The sequence below is a fragment of the Canis lupus genome, chromosome 4, assembly GCF_048164855.1.
Source record: "Canis lupus baileyi chromosome 4, mCanLup2.hap1, whole genome shotgun sequence".
Lineage (NCBI taxonomy): Eukaryota > Metazoa > Chordata > Mammalia > Carnivora > Canidae > Canis > Canis lupus.
In genome coordinates this window covers 85,617,947-85,635,075 of record NC_132841.1, presented here as the reverse complement: position 1 = coordinate 85,635,075, position 17,129 = coordinate 85,617,947, and the positions used below count along the sequence as shown (strand labels likewise).

At 36.1% G+C, this 17,129-nt stretch overlaps 1 protein-coding gene across 8 annotated transcripts in view; it reads right to left on the bottom strand.

Annotated features, from left to right (window-relative positions):
• Positions 1–17,129, bottom strand: part of CDH18 (cadherin 18) — a 943,171-nt gene that overhangs the window by 9,915 nt on the left and 916,127 nt on the right. For 6 of the 8 annotated variants that reach the window (XM_072825036.1, XM_072825031.1, XM_072825030.1 and 3 more), the window contains one exon: positions 670–921. In XM_072825036.1, the coding sequence (XP_072681137.1) occupies positions 670–921 (252 nt within the window). The remainder of the gene's footprint in view (positions 1–669; positions 922–17,129) is intronic. The other 2 variants (XM_072825037.1, XM_072825038.1) reach the window with 2 other exon arrangements.

Sequence of the window (17,129 nt, the reverse complement as noted above, 5' to 3'; positions counted from 1 at the left end):
GATCTCGTTGAAATAGTAGTTCTAAGAGTTTATAGTCATAGCTTCAAATGTGGTCATGATGAGACTTAGACTATGAAAATGCTGATAAATAATCGGAGAAAGTATCTTCTTTCTTATTAAAATGAAATATAGTGCAAATCTCAAGTAAAACATTTTATGAAACAATAAAATTTAACATGTCTAAGGCCAAAATTTAGACTTAGTACTTTAAAATTCAGCTAACATTGATGATTAAATAATATTGTCAAGAGGAGAAATTTCTGCAAGAAATCAATTTTTATCTGGTGTTTAGATTTATTTTAGAATGATATCTCTCATGTTCTTTGCAATAAATGATAAGAGCCCCTTTAATATGGTATTTAGAATTTTGAATATCAATTCTTTCTGAAACAGAGCTTTTGCCAAAAGATTTCTGTCATAGCCATATCCTTCCTTCTCATATTTCAACTCTTGCTCTCAGTTGAATCAAGTTATTTCTAGATAGCTGTGCTATTGAGAAAGCTACTTAAAAGGAAGTCTGTGCAGCTATGTTTTGTGGTCCAAATTTTGCATGCCTGGTTTTTAAGCCAACACGACTTTCTTGCTCTCTCTCTTCCCATTGCACTGATGGCTCTCGGAGGGTGCGTTCAGAATCACCATCATATGACATTAGGAGTGAGGACGACTTACCTAGGAGAATGACAACACACAGCAGAATAGCGATTAAGGCTCCTGTACTCAAGCCAGCCGAGGACAGGAACGCTTCTGCATGGCAGGTCCGCACACGCCCATCTCTCTCGCATGCACAAACCCTGACGGTGAGGGTGCTGCTGCTGCTGAGAGAGGGGATTCCACCATCAGAGATCATAATGGGGAGATAATACACATCCTGAATAGTTCGACTAAATCTCCTCCGCCTTGTCAGAATGCTGGCTGTGTTATCTATGACAGACATAAGCAAAACAAAATGTACTTAGTAAGGCCGCCATTCAAGATGCACATTTCCTTTAATGGATAAAATGGGTATGTGTGATTTTTTTTTTTTAACTTCTAGTTTATGAAATGAACACAGGAACATGAAGGGGTTATCATAAAGAGAGACGAACATATGTTCCGAAAATCGAGATACTGACTTGGAAAAATTAATTGAGCCCAAACTAGAAGAGAAGGGGGAGAGTGAAAAACAGAGGAGTGAAGAAGCAGTCAACATTTTGGACCTGGACGTAATCGTGAAAAGATTTAAGAGAATACAGATGGCTTCAAGCCAATGAATAGGTCCCAAACTTTAAGATGAGATAGTGGTCCCCACCCCAAACCTGGTGACTCAAGGTAAGCAATAGGAACAGACATCTGTATTATTAGCAAACTATTCAGGTGACGTTAATGTACAAAAAAGCTCACGGGCCATTGGTAGAGATGACAAATTTATGGAGAGACCAGATCAATTGATAATTTTTTTCAGACTTCGTTGTGATTTGAAGTGTTCTTGTTATAGTAGGCACACCATGAAAAGTTACTGATGAAAAAAAATAGTTAATTCTATTTTTTATGTACTTTTAAAATGCTGTACATTACATTAATTGCCTGCATGATCAATGTGTGGGCTATAGATTTTGATCCAACCACACAACCGTATAAGGGCAAATACATTAAATTTCTATTTTTTTAGGAAAAATCATTTTTACCATAAATAATAATTACAAAATAACCTGAGACCCAGAGTATAAGTTGCCCAAAGTCACAGAGCTAGTGAATAATAAAGATACAACCTCAATCCACTCTAGAACCCTGCTCAAAACTACAGTGTCGTGCTGCCTTTTTACCTATTCATCTCCAATTATACTAATGTTTTCAAGTACACACAGTATATGGTTATCTTAGCATCGTTATTCCTCATTCCCAGCAAGTATATTGGTCAAAAGACCCTCCTGGTTTACACTTAGATGTGCTATGCAGAATCCCTGCATGGAATAACTAGTTGCCCTAGCTGTAGATTATCACCTGGCCCTGTGTTGCATCCTTCTGGAGCAGCACATCATCAATGACTCATTGCTCCAAGGTTATAAAGGTGGAGCCTTTTCTCCTGAATGTAGACACAGTGAATGGGAGGTTTAGTTCCAGAGCTTTACTACTGGGTCAGCTGTGAGGCATGACATTTGCATAACGGCTCAATTTCTCACTGCTCAGCCTTCTTCCTCCCACTGCCCCGCAGGTGTTGGTCCCAAGCACACTCTTCAGTAAACAACCTGCCCTCTAAACTCCAGTTCAGAGTCTGCTTCCAGAGCTTAACCTGCACCTACACCTATAAGTTAATTACTTTTCACTAAAAAGTGATTCATCAAATAATTACATTTAGGGATTCTTTTACCACATCAATATTTTTCTTCTGAAAATTGGAATTCTATTACATATGAGTATGTTTAAGATACCCATGATACAATACTCTACAGCTATGCTTTCTTGATTTTGCATTGCCAAATTAATGCAATAGAAAGGTAATAAAATTTTCAAATAGTCAATGTAATATAGGTAATAAGACACATGGATTGCATATATGTATTTATAATCATATACACCCATACACATAGGTTTATATAGGTACTCCTATACATATAATTGAAGGGTTGTTACAGAGCATAAAAAACCTAAGGAGAAATTACAAAAGGTTTTCTTACCTGGTAGAAAAGAAAAAAAAATAATGTATCAATTGTCTATCCTTTTTTTTTTTAATTGTCTATTCTGAAGCAAGTTGAGAATAGAGAAAGAAAAGAACAGAAATTCCATTATGTGTTTGTAAACCTACAACAGTCACAAGCACTCTCCCAGAAACCTGCACTTTGAGGAAGTACATCTCTTGGCTCTAAGTTGTCACATCATGATTAATGTAAACTTGCCTACATGCTCAACTCTCTAGTCTCAGGAAAAGGTATGACCTAAGTGTTCACAGGCCAAACACGTTTGAGAATTTCACTGCTGGCATCTGAAGAAGAGACATAAGACACTTGTCCTTGATTTCAAAAAACGTGATTAATAATTTGTAGAATGACATAACATGCAACGGTAGGTGTGGACTCTTTTTGTGGTTCTGACCTCATGTACACTTTGCATTCTTAATGTGGAGGCATACTCTCTTTCAGAATAATTATTGGAAATGCAATCAGAAACATAATCAGAAACAAGGAGAAAGCCAGAAAATGTTTCTAGTACACCGTAAGTTCTTAAATAGGAAGCTCTGAGACACAGAAACATAAAAATATTCTTTTTCTTTCCAGTTGAAGTTTTGACTTTTGAAAAGAAGATTCAGAAAGTAAAGAGCTTCCTACCTAGAAAGATTTAGCAGAGCAGAATAATGAGTTCCTGAAAAGGGATATTGTGTACCTAACCGGAACTGCAAAAAATGTACTTGACTGAATGCTCACTGAACTTGAACAAGAAAACTGTGAACTAAAATGAAAGAGACAAGAAGATATATTTATATACATACATATACATATATATGTGTGTCTGCACATACAAATTTACTTATAAAAGAGAACAGACTTTGTCTTGTTGAAACTACGAAATTAGGTGTCAAGAGAAACAACAAATCTCTAAACTTGAAGTATAATTAAAAAAGTATAAACCAAGTATTATAAAAAATCTTGACTTCCAAGTGGATAAAAATTTAATATGAACTGAATAAAGGGCAGCTATTGTAGGATGGAATATCTGTGAATGAAAAGTGCTAAAGCACCAACACCAAATAAAGGATAGTCTCTACTAATGTGTACTCAAGTTTGGTTCTTAATTCTAATTCTCAATAGTTTGGATGGAGACAGAAACTCATAGAACTCTTGGAAGCCAAGCAAGTATATTTCGTTAGGATTCAAAAAGATATTGAGTGGCTAGCACAAAGACCTTAAACTAAAATGATGTGAAACACAGATGCATATGGGATGGTAAAAATATCATATAGGAGAGATCTTGAGTAACAGCGATTATTTTGCAATAAGTATCTTTGAATGCAGGAATAAGGTCATATGTAGGTAAAAATAAAACAAAACAACAACAACAACAACAAAATGTAAAACATTTTGGAATGTTTGGAATCATTCAGTAGAGGTATGGAGTGTCTATGAACCTCTTTATTGAGAAGACTGCACTTGAATACGTGCATAATTTTGGGTCTAGTACCTTGAAAGTGCTATTTTACCCCCAATGGGGTGTTTTAGAAGACTTAGGGATGAGAAAAACTTTAGAAAAATATGTCACATGAATAGTCTTTGAAGCAACAGTGTGAAAATTCTACATGTCCCATATGGATTCAGGGAACCAAAGGGTCTCAGAAAATGGCTTGAAAAATTGGGAAACCCTCTTAGTAATTCATATCTTTCTGAATATAATCAATATAAACAATATATTCATAATATTTCCAGCAACTATGTCTTCAGCATAATTTGGAAATAGCCTTGAATATAGTTTAATCTTTCAAAACAGATGGCAAAGTGTTCTTTTTCTTTTTCTTAAAAGGTATGAGCACATACAGGAGGAGGTAGGGAGACTGCTGTGCAGATATGTAAGTTCTGACTCATGTGGACACTTTTAAAATAGTGAAAGAAGTGAGATTTGGAGTCCTTTGAAAAGCAATTATAATATGAAAAAATTCATTTTGGAGCTGTAAGAACTCTAAGGATTTATAGCTGATTAATAATTCATAAAAATATTTACAGTAAAAGATATTGTTGAAGAGATAGGTGCACTTGTAACCTCCATGCTTCTACAGGGACAGAAGGCTATAGAATATGATAGTACAATGAGAGTTGCACACTAGTTCTGAAACTACAGTACGTGTCTTATTTTTTTTAATATTTTCTAAAACAAATATATTTTCTAATGCATTATTTATTTATTTATTTAGACAGCCTGGAAAGGGGCAGAGGGAGGGGGACTCTGCATTGATTTTGGAGCCTGATCCAGGGCTTGAGATCATAACCTGAGCCAAAATCGAGAGTCTAACACTTAATCGACTGAACCCCACAGGTGTACTCTTTTTTTAAAAAAAAATATATGTGGTGTACTCTTTTTTGCTTAATATTTTGCAAGACCTTGAAAGATTCTAATCTCTGTGCTACTTGTATCCTTGTATCCAATTTAGGTTAAAATAAGGGATGCTTTTAAAATACTCCCTGGGGCAGAAACAAATCCTATATTAAAGTCCAAAATTGCCTTATACCCTGGAAAACATTAAAACTGTGTTTTTCAAAACTCCTAAATCATTAGACACCTAAACACTCCCTGACACTTCATAGGGTTCTTTGTTTGATGATGTAGGTATAAAGATATGCTTTATCTCGAGCATGGCCAACAGACTATTAAAATAATATTTCCAAATCCATCACAACACCACAAGTATTTGAGATCCCCAGATGTGGATTTCTAATTGAACTAAGCTTTTTTTTTTTTTTTTTAATTTTTCTGAAGAGAAAGCCTGGAAAGAGAAACTTAATTTCACCAGACAGATAAATATGCATGGCTTCATATTGTTTTCATTTATTTTCTGCTCTTCCAGCAGCAATAAGATCTACTCATAATTTAACTATTATTGGAGCCCATGCATGAAACAATGCTCTTTTGCTCCCCTGTAAAGCTCCTCTCACATAATAGGCACTTGATAAATAATGATTTGAACTATGCTCAGCAGGAACTTGTCTTCTGTTACAGTTTTCCTTATTATGTTGACATGTATTAAAATATTAAAATGAAAATGAACCTTTATAACCTGTAACAGTTGAGCGGCATTATCTCCTCATGCTCTCTACTAACCGTTCATTCCTTCTCTCTTGCTTCTTGACTTCCCCTTCTTTTATCTTCGAAATGCCCTAATATCAATTTTCAGACTCTGATTCTGTTTATTTAAGTTTATAAACAGCCTCCTGGCCTCACTTGCATTTCTGCCAAATTACAAATGAATGATCCAACATGTCATTATGTTCTGAATTTGCACCCTGGAATGTCATCCCTTTGACCATCTGCCACACTCCATCTTGATAATCTTTAAATCCCAGATAAACACAACCAACCAATGTTTAAGGTTTCTGCTTTCCGATTCATTAAAAAAAAAAAAAAAACTAAATATACATATATATGTAAAATAGTTATAACCACCTCAATTGGCTCCACCAAGTATGTAGAGAAACTTAGACTGTGCTCTCAAAGGAGATGAGTAATCAATCTATTAATATCCATTCTTTATCAGATGCCAGGCAGTAGCTATTCTGAATTTCTTTTGCCATTTTCTTTTGAGTCCTCATCTTCCACTCACAGTAGGAAAGCATCTTTCCCAAAAAGAAGCTACCATCTATTATCAACATTTTGAAAGCACGTTTGAAACTGCTCAGTTCCTCTTTGCCATTAATTATGTCTCCCTGAATATACAAGACTATGTATCAGACTTAAAAATGAATATAAATACATCTCAGGCAAAAATATGAATCTTGAAGAATATCAGCAAATCTGCTCATGAATAACACATAAGAATTTGCATAAGTGCTAATAACAGCGGAGGTGATGAAAAAAAAAAAAGGGGAGCTTTTAAATAGGAATCCAACCTAAAATTCAAAATAATAATGTAGAGGTAGGGATAAGAGTAAATTTACAATTTTTTTTAAATACTGTGTGATCTATAAGAGAAACCCTCTGTTCATTATTTATCACATACCTTTAATAAATAATACCATTTTTAGTACGGAATGGATGACTCAAAGTAGAAGATATTATATTTGGAATCACTAAATTTATAAATGCTGAAGAAAATTGTAAGGATAAATCCTTGACTTTAAAAAGTGAACACATAATCCTATTTATGAAGTTGCTTAACATTTCCCCTGTCTGAGGGCAGAGGGTGGAGTATGTGACTCCTACTGGAGTCATTACGTCCTTTGAAACATTAAGGCAGAGAATAATTCACATTTTCACAAACAGAAACCAAAGTAAAAACACATGGATTGGTACAATTAGTCATATTTTTATTCTTTCTACTTTTATGTTTCTGCTTAGGGAATATGAGTGAGCTGACCTTTTGTTGTCACCATGAGTAGGAGTACAAAAAAGGAAGAGGCCATGAGGTCCACAGATACATCAGGAAAAATATATAGGGGTAAAAAAGAAAAAACAAATCAACAGAGATATGAAGAAAACAAAAGAATATTTTCTTATCTAGAGCAAAAGGGCCACTAAACTTGCAAGTCACACGTCCCCATTTTAGGGTCAAGATGGCAGGTGAAATATTTGCCTTCTCACTAGTCATGTTTTGAGTCTTGCTCTTCTCATAAAGGGCAGTGTGAGTCTCTCAGGTGTGACAGCCCACATGTTAGGAAGGAGGACAGAGATTTGACTGGGAGGGAAAAGAGATGCCGAGGAGAACCAAACAGCGAGTCTCAGCCTCACCAGAGTGCAGGGAAGTGACCGAGCAGGGCACAGCTGCTCCCACGTCCAGGAAAGGATGTTTGAGGAGTCACCTGATTTTTTGTTTGTTTCTTTTGTTTTGGTTTTTATTATATTTTAAAGGTTTTATTTATTCATTCGAGACAGAGAGCATGTGGGTGCGAGGGGAGGCGGAGAGCGAGAGGGAGAAACTCGTGGTGCTCTTGGGACTCAATCCCAGGACCCAGAGATCATGACCTGAGCCCAAGGCAACCACTTAATTGACTGAGCCCCTTTGAGGGGTCATTTGTAACTATAGTCTCAGTTCAGACTGTGTGTGTGTTATTTTATTTAGGAATGGGAGAAACTGCTAAATGGTCCCTTGAAGCCCTGTGGATAAAAACAGAATTCTAAATGGTTATACTCTGTAGAGAAATTAAGCGCATTACCACACCAGCTGTGAGTTCTCATTTGAAGGACAAAAATAAACTGTGGGAATATTGACTACTACAAATCTGATAATGTCAAAGAACTACAAAATATACAGACAATCTCTAGTGGTTTCGAGATCATCAACTAAGTAACTGAATTTCACTACCAATGGACTATGATACCTGAAAGAAAAGTCTCCCCAAAGACACCTTTTTAACGGCTTTTAAACACAGTCAAATTTAAAAATACTCCTTATCTTAAACTCACTGTAAACTTAGATGTCCTTTCACCAAACGCAAATAGCCACAAGGAAAAACAGTATTTTCCAGCATTGCCTTTTAAGTATTTTGCTAAAAATCATAAAACCACTTACAAATAATATGACTTTCATTTTTAGAAGCACGAATGAATATTACAAAGAAATAATATGAGGTAGTAAATATAATATATAAATATATTTATAAATATAAAGAAAAAACAAAATCTTCAATAAGCTGCAACAAGGTGAATAGGATAGTCTACAGATTCTTTTGTTTAACTGATTAAAATGATAATTTTCAGTGAAGTTCCTGCATTTAAAAACGTGGTATTTGGACACATTCATTTTTAAATAATGGGATTATCTGCAAAAGTGGGAAATGCATATTTTTTTTTAATTTATTTTTTATTGGTGTTCAATTTGCCAACATATAGAATAACACCCAGTGAGATGCATATCTAAAGAAGAAATCTGGGAGACAGACACGAGTAGGAGATGTCTGAAAGCAAATTATCGACAACATTATAAGGATTTTCCAATTTGAAAGTCATATTAAATGTGATTTAGAGCCCTGCAAACAAACAGAAATACAAGTATACAGATAGTTATAAATGATCTCTTCCCCTAGTAAAATCTGCAAGATTTACAAATGCACTTGACAATTAGAATTAAGCCTAGGAATTAGGCTGGCAAATCTCTGTGCATCAGATAAAACCTAGTCCCTCAAGAGGCAGCATAAAGACCATGAAGCAGAACAGATTTACCTGGAAGGCTAATGATAATTTTATATTGGGGGATTAGATTACACTTTTATATTACAAAATGAATGAACAAAGTTATTGTGTGCACAGAACCCTGGTGTACGCTTGTACTCAAGGACTTTGTGACATTATGGCTATAGCTCATTTGCTATCGATACAGGTAACCAAAATATCTATATCGGTTAAGAAGTTAGAATTAAACGATGGAGGCTAAAATGAAGTTTATCTACTACAGTTTAAAGATTAGGTGGCTGGGGGCAACCCGGTGGCTCAGTTGGTGAAGTGTCCCACTCTTGATTTTGGGTCAGATCATGATCTTAGAGTCCTGAGATCGAGACCTGTGTCAGGCTCTGCCCTTGGCGGGGAGTCTACTTGAGATTCTCTCTCTCTTTCTCCCCTTCTGCTTCTCCTCCCCACCACGCACTCTCTCTAAAATAAATACATAAATTTTTGTAAAAGATTAGGTGGTCAGAGGAAAAAATTCATTTTCATCAGGAGGTAGTTCATGCCTTTTTCCCTTGTTTGAGAGTGATATAATTTTTAAATGTTGTGACTCACAATTATCTTCTGAACTCGTTTTAATTTTAAATATATCTTATTGATATGTTAATGATAAGTAAGGTCAACAAACAATATATATTTCACCGTCTATGTTGTAAAAAGAAAAAAAAAAGACATCCTTCACGTGGTTATTTTCCAAATCAAAGTATTTAATAGGTAAGGGCCATGATTTTCAAGATGAATATTGAGGATTTTGGTTGAGTCCAAAATTTTCTATCCACCACAATTTGGTACTAGAACAACTAAATGATTAATGTCAGAATATAATTTTTTTTAAACAGAATATAGCACAGTGTTTAATACTTAGTATGTTCTCAGCAGTGAATACAACATGCCTGTGTCTCTGCTTTGTCCCGTTTCCCTGGTTAGACTCTTCGGACGTCGTCATCTATGCGGTCTCAGTCCCCCATCTGATTGAAACACATTCTCAGATCCACTCTACCCAGCGGGGCGGATTCTATCCTTCAAAGTCAAATCATGCTCCACTTCTTTTAACAACACGACTTTTAGTGATGTCTTTAAAGTTAACTCAAGTGTCGCTGCCTTCAGGTGCAGGTTACATTTCATAATACCTTTGTTTCCCCAACTAGATGGCAAGTCCCCTGAGAGCAGGAGCTTTGTGTTTTAACTGTTAACATTCTGGACAGCTTAGATCACTCACTGCCTGACACCCCCCAGACAATGTGTGCCACCTCCCAGGTTAGGTGGGAGGAGGAACACAGTGTCAACAAGAGCTGACTACAGAATTTCTTTTAGAGAAAAAAAAAAAGTCCTTTCTAGGATGAGACGGTTAGAATGGTCATGAATAGTAACATGGTGTGAGTCTCCTGTAGAACCCTGGACAGCCAGTGTAAATGCCAAGCAATGAAATAAAGCTCTGTGTGTGTGCATGTGTGTGTGTGTTTCTGCATATTTCAGGTGCTTTTTATCATTTTTTAAATTAAATACAATAAATGAGTATATTCTTATTGAAAATATCCAAAATCCATTTCATAAACATTTATGAAGCAAGCTTGCTATATTATCATTATTGCTCATACATGTGATCAAACTCTACACTTGAATCATTATATCTACTTGATGCTTAACTATTACTGTTCATTTTATAGTCTTTACCTTTTCAGATATTGATTCTTATCTTATTTTCATTTGGCTGCTGTAGCTCCAAATATTGTATCCATGGGATTTTACTATAATTGATAGTTTTTATATTTTCTGATGCATTCAGCATCTTGAAGTACTCTTCCCTAATTGTCACATGAGTGATATCCTCATAGGAAGAAGATTATTTTATTATAGGTCTTTTCTTCAAATGTCACTAAAGAAGACCCACTGACTATCAGCTTGCAATTTTGCAAATGAGTACCTTGGGACTATTTATTCTCTTTACATTTTAAATCCATTGTCTGGAAATTGGTAAAATTATTTTCTTATCCACCAAGTTCTAGAATTTCTTGGGGATTTCTTGGGGATTTTAGTTGGTAAAATTATTTCCTTTTCCACCAAGTTCGATAATTTCTTGGAGATTTTATTATATATAACTTATACATTATGAAATTATAATAAATACATAATAAAATATATGTATATAAACTTTAAATCCTAAATATTTCTTTACTCAGAGTGATTTGGATATTTTATATTATTTTTTCCATCTATATTTATTTTTTAGTTACTTTCAATGTGCCCTTTATGTCTTGAAGTCCTTCATATGTGATTTCAAATTCTTTATATTTCGATCTCTCTTCATGAACATGAAACAGTAATAACTGTCTCCATGTCTCCACTTTATGAAAGAGGAAACCGAGATACACTGAGAATAAGGACTTGGTGGTCGTCTCACACAGAATCAGCAGAGAAACCACGTTTTAAACAGAGGCAGCCTATCTCCAGATCTACCTCTAAAACACTCTTCTGCGCCACTTCCCCCTCTTATTTTTCCTAACAGATATTTACTTAAAATGGTCCTCTGTGTCAGACATCACAGTGGGATTAGGAATACAGCAGGTTAGTAAATCAGATGAAAGCCCTTGTGTTCTTGGATTGTAGAGTTTCAAAGCACAGAGAGCCCGCAGTGTGACAAGTGCTGTGATTAGAGAGGTGCTGGTTATCCTACAATCATCTGCCATTAAGAAAAAAAAAAAAAAAAAAAAAAAAAGGATCCAGTCTCGCTGAGGACTGTTGGGTACTGGGTGTAGGGTGGCTGAGGTGCTGACCAATTTGCTCTTAAGGGCATTAACTTTTTCTAGTCATGGTTCAGAGTATGGATGGAATCAGGGTTCCCAAGAATTTGGTGTAAAGAGGGAAGGGATTGAGACTCGGTAGGTGATAGAAACCAGGAGAGGGGAAGCAAAGTGCCACTGGACTCAAAACAGCAGGAGGTGCCCGAGGACTCGGATCCCACCTCTCAACGCCCTTGAGTGTGGGGAAAGCACTGTTCTCTTGGGCAGTATTGCTTCTTCTTCCATCTTTCATATTAATTCAGTTTTCAGTGGTGTCCTTTTGAGTTTTCTTATCTCACCAGAAATTTTAAAGCGGCGGTGTTTTCATGTGTCCACTCAAAAAGTCTTTTTTTAGATATTTAAGAATGGTTTTCACTTTCTAATAGTAAGTGCTTTCCAATGCACACCAACAGCTCTGTCTTTCAACCTGCCCTGGCAATACCCTCTGCTCTTCCACTTAGGGAAGTTCTTTGAGCTCTCGTCCCCAGCGATTTCTCCAACATCTTGAGGGGGTAGTGAGTAGATGTGAGCCAGTGTTTAAATACCTTCTTATGAACCTCAACACCACTCTGCTCTAGGGGTGATTTTCAGGATCTTTCTGCAGGCCGAATTTATTTAGCTGCACATAGTTAGCCCAGCAAATATTTAGAAGAATGACTCTGAAATCTATTTTTAGGCTACAATGTCTTTCATCTGTTATTCCTTCCAGTTATCTGCTAAACTGGGCTGTTTTTGCATCATACTCTGTTCATCCATACTTTTGGAATAAGTGTGGGCTTTGAGCACATAGTATTTTGGAAGAAGGCCTATAGCTGGCAAGGGAGAGTAAGAGGGCAAACCAAAGCCTGAGAAATATGAAACATCAGTTGAGGTGTTACCTGGCAGGGAGTGACAATGTTGCACCCAATCCAACTTTCAGAAGTTTTGCAAAGGATCTTGGTTTTGCTCAGTATATAGGATGGTGTTCTGAGCCAATTTTAATTAAATTCTAAGGAACTAATATCCTCAGCATTTTGGTGAATATCCAAGGAACCAGCATCTCTATGATAATTAGGTTTTTTCTGAACAGCATCCTTTCTTCTGAGCCCAGTTTATATCCCAACAATTTAACAAAACTGGAGCCAAACAGTTCTTGTCTTATAGAATGGAGGTCTAGGTAAAATGGTTTTTGACTGACCAAATACTCTTAGGGATAACACAGAGAAAAGCCTGAATGTTCCAAGAAAATATCTGTTTAATGGTGTTCAAGAACTCCTGGAGCAAGATGACTGGACGGACAAGATTCCAGAGAGAGGACATATATGAACAGGGGGCTGCTGATTACAACCCATTTGCTTGTACTAGAAACTAATAAGAGAATGGGATTCCAACCTGGGACTGAGAAACTAGAACTTTTAGAAGTCTCTTGGGCCTGCAGTCAAATTGGAAATTGAGGAGGCTTGAACACATGGCTGATTTTCCCTAAAGACACTTGCTAAATTGAAAGTTTAAATTGGAAATTAAATTGAAAGTTGAGCAGAAATCTAAAACTCTAAGTGGAAAAGCCCTGGAAGATAAAGAAAAGCTTTTTTTTTTTTTTTTTTTTTGCTTTCTCTTTGTATTGAATTGATAGTAGTTAAAGTTAGAGACCAAGGTGGTGGGCCCAGGATGCAAGCAAGCTCCCAGTTGAAAGTCCTGGAGGACTATGTTCCAGCAACGGGACAGAGATAGAATCTGAACAAAATTACAAATCGACTTTGATTTAGTTCAGCTCTCATTGGATTAAAATAATCACGTCCCCCCCCCCCCCCCGCAATGCGTGTCAGAAAATGGTGAATACTCCCTGGACAAACACATTGTCATGTGAGAGACTCTCCAAGGTCTATACGCCACATGTGACATCTAACAAAAAACTTACTAGACAAATCACGCAACAAGACCATGTGTCCCAGTACTGTCTCTCCGATGTCCCCGATGAGAAACAAAAACCTGTCATCTTATTGAGACACTAGAGTTAGTTGACAATGATTGCAAAATTGTTGAGATTAATATGTTTAAAAAATAGAGAAGGAAAGAAAGGACAGATAATTTCACTAGAGATTTATCTCTGTGTAAAAGGAAAAAAAGTGCTATCAGCCAAAGCAGTCAGCGTTTGAGCTACACTCCTTGCATGGATGTATTTGCTTTGATAGGATTCCTGTTTCTTTGAGCAGAAAATGCTTTGAGCTGCATGCTGGTGTTTTCTACCAATATACTCACAATGTTACAAGAGATGCTGAAAAATAGGCCCCAAATAAAGAGTCATTTACATAAATGGGATGGAACATCCAAAAAATACATTTGTTCTCCAATGTTCAGGTAAATTAGAAAATGCCAAATTAATGAAGGAGAAAACATTTGGCAAAAAAAGATCTAATGAAGATGGTGAAGATCTGAGAACACATGGAACAATGTCTTAAATTTAATTATTTAGTAAGCAGATCTCAGTGGCAAATAGAATCCCACCAGGACATAGAGGAAGACAATCTTACTTGCTAACTATAAGGACAATCTCTGGGGCAAAGTCCGACCTAACTTCCTTGCTGCCCTTTATAGAATTTTGGAACTCCCCAGTTTAAGATTTCTCTGCTGCGAAGCAAACCCACTGCATGCGGACCATGTACCTGGAGCACTCCAGGTCCCTCTCTTGAGACTTTGGGGTTAAGGGAATCAGAGAAAACATGAAGGTCCTACTGCTCCCCGGGCCATGGGAAATGAAGCATCTACCCCTGACCCGGCAGTATGGAGCCTTGTGCCAGAACCCACGAAATTGGGTCAAGACTCACCGCTTACCACGGAGGTAAAGTATAATCTCAGCATCGACATATGAAGGCTCTTATGACACATCTTCAGCAACTACTCGGGTGTTGAACCATTGACATTCCCAGATTTTGTTTTTATTTTTGACTAATGGGATGCATGCAGGTGACATTTATGTTATTATTGTCTTACGTTTTTGTGTAAGATCATTAATAGCTTGAACACATGGTTCATATGTTCTTCTGTTAATGACCTACTTGTATCCTTAATTATTTTGCTTCCTATTTGGGATGCTTATTTCGTTTTGTGGGATGTTTGAATACATTCATGATACCAATCCATACTCTTTTATATGAAACCCTCTTCTACCCCAATTATATAAAATATGCTGGTCCCTTTCTATGTACTTTTTAGATTGCGCTCTCCACAACGGTTAAAAATGCTGCCTTTGGGATCCCTGGGTGGCGCAGCGGTTTGGTGCCTGCCTTTGGCCCAGGGCGCGATCCTGGAGACCCGGGATCGAATCCCATGTCGGGCTCCCGGTGCATGGAGCCTGCTTCTCCCTCTGCCTGTGTCTCTGCCTGCCTCTCTCTCTCTCTCTGTGACTATCATTAATAAAAAAATAAAAATAAAAAAAAAATGCTGCCTTTGTCTTCTGTAAAGTTCCTATGTGTATATATAGATTTAGATATCTAATAATTTTATTTAAGCCCTCTTAATTGGTTCTTCCCTTCTCTCTCTCCATTTCTGCAGTACTACTGTATTTAAGGGGTACTTCATTGTTTCATGCCGAACTCAGCCTATCAATAACCAATGTTGTGGTTGGATGACCCTTGCTATCCTTAATAGGATCGCAAGACATTCTTCAGCAATAACCCTCAAATTCTGGAAAGAAGGTTTATTACTCACATGTCTGGGAAATTACACAGCACATGTGGGGCCACAGGGAGAGGTGGAGGGTAGAGAGAAAAAGAATGATGGGGGCTTTGGGGTTGATGGTGGGTGCCAAGGATTTGGGGGCTCATTCTATCGATGAATTTAAAACATAAGAGTGGGAATTTAAAAAACAAGAAGAGTTAGACAGAGAGAGAGAGAGAGAGAAGAGTTTGAGAAAGAGGGAGAGAGAGAAGACCAAATGATCAGTTATCAGGATCAATTAAGATCTCGAAAACAAAGAGTCTCAGGGGACAGGGGAAGGCAGCCTGGACCTTTATCTGGTCCTGTGGCTGGCATTGTGCTTATTCCAGCTAACCTTCCCCAAAGTGGATGCCTCTTTGAAATGGGAGCCTTAGCAATCAAAGCGTAAGACAGGCACATGCATTACAAAGAAAAAAAGAAAGAAAAGACAAGAAAAACCAAGTGTATCTGGGTTTCACTCATTACTTTCTTCATTATAATGTCTTAACATCTCCTAGGATATGCCCGCTTTTCTTCTCTTTCTGCTGACGATGTATCTCGTTCATCTTTCTCAATACATTCTTGCTTTTCTTAATCCTTTACCATTTGCATTTTATTAACCAATTACTAAATTCAGTTTGTCATTAAAATTATATATAATTTATAGATTAATATGAAAATCTGAGTCTCTGATTGACTAAGCTGGTGAATATATTATTTTTCTTGCATGGTTTTATATTTTCAATAACATTGCTCTTTAGATTGGGTAGACCTGAACATTATATATTGTTTTTTTCTTTTTCCCCTAATGATTTTAGAAGTGTTTTGGGTTGATTTATTTATTTTCCCATTTGATATTGTACCTGATTTACTATTTATTCATGTTTATTTTAAATATAGGAAATCTGTCCATCTTCAGGCATTTATTTGTATTCCAAAAATTGGCAAAGTATTACTTTGGTGTTTACGTAGAGTCTCCTAAATTTCCATTTAGACAATATCATCATCTATTAAGAAGGATAATCAAGTGTTTTGTTTCTAATTATTATTCTCATTTTTTTTTTCTTTTTGAATCAAGAACATTCTGTACAATGTTGATTAGTTGTAGTGACTGAAGGTATCCTGGGACCAGAAGAATTGCTTACATGAACCTTTCAGAAATTGCTCATTCTTAGAAATGTGACCTAAATAAATGTCTTTTATTTTAAGACACTAAGTTTTGGATTTGTTTTCTTTTTCCAGAAATAATTGTTTCTTTTGAAGCAATAGGCTAAATATTTCTAACTTTTTATATTAAACTTTCTATCTTATTTTAATTTTGGTATATCTCTTCTGAGTGGCATATATATATTTATATATATTTAAATATAATATAGCTTTGATTAAAAATGATATTTAATCTGATTATGGCTAGGAGGTGTTTGAACTAATTTCTACTTCTTTCATTTTCTATGCTTTTACTTTGCATTTTTCATTCTCCTTCCTGGCTTTCTGTTCTATTGATAACGTAAGTTTTATTATTTAACTTTCTGAAAATTGTTCCTTGCTTTGGAAATTACAGATTTTTATTCTACTAACTTAGTATTTATACTTCAAATTTTAACCTATGGAATGAAACATGAATTACAAGATTCTTTCTATCTATTACATTCTGCAGAGATCCTAAAGGCAAACACTAATACAATATTTGCCAAAATGTAAGTAGCTAAAAGTAAGAAACTTATTTGTATACATTGGAAAGTCTTTAATAATGGGTCCTCCTCGAGTCCTGATAGCCTACCCTTTTTAACTAGTTCCAGAGAAGGTTGGTAATAGCAAATTATTTTCCATCAGCATTTT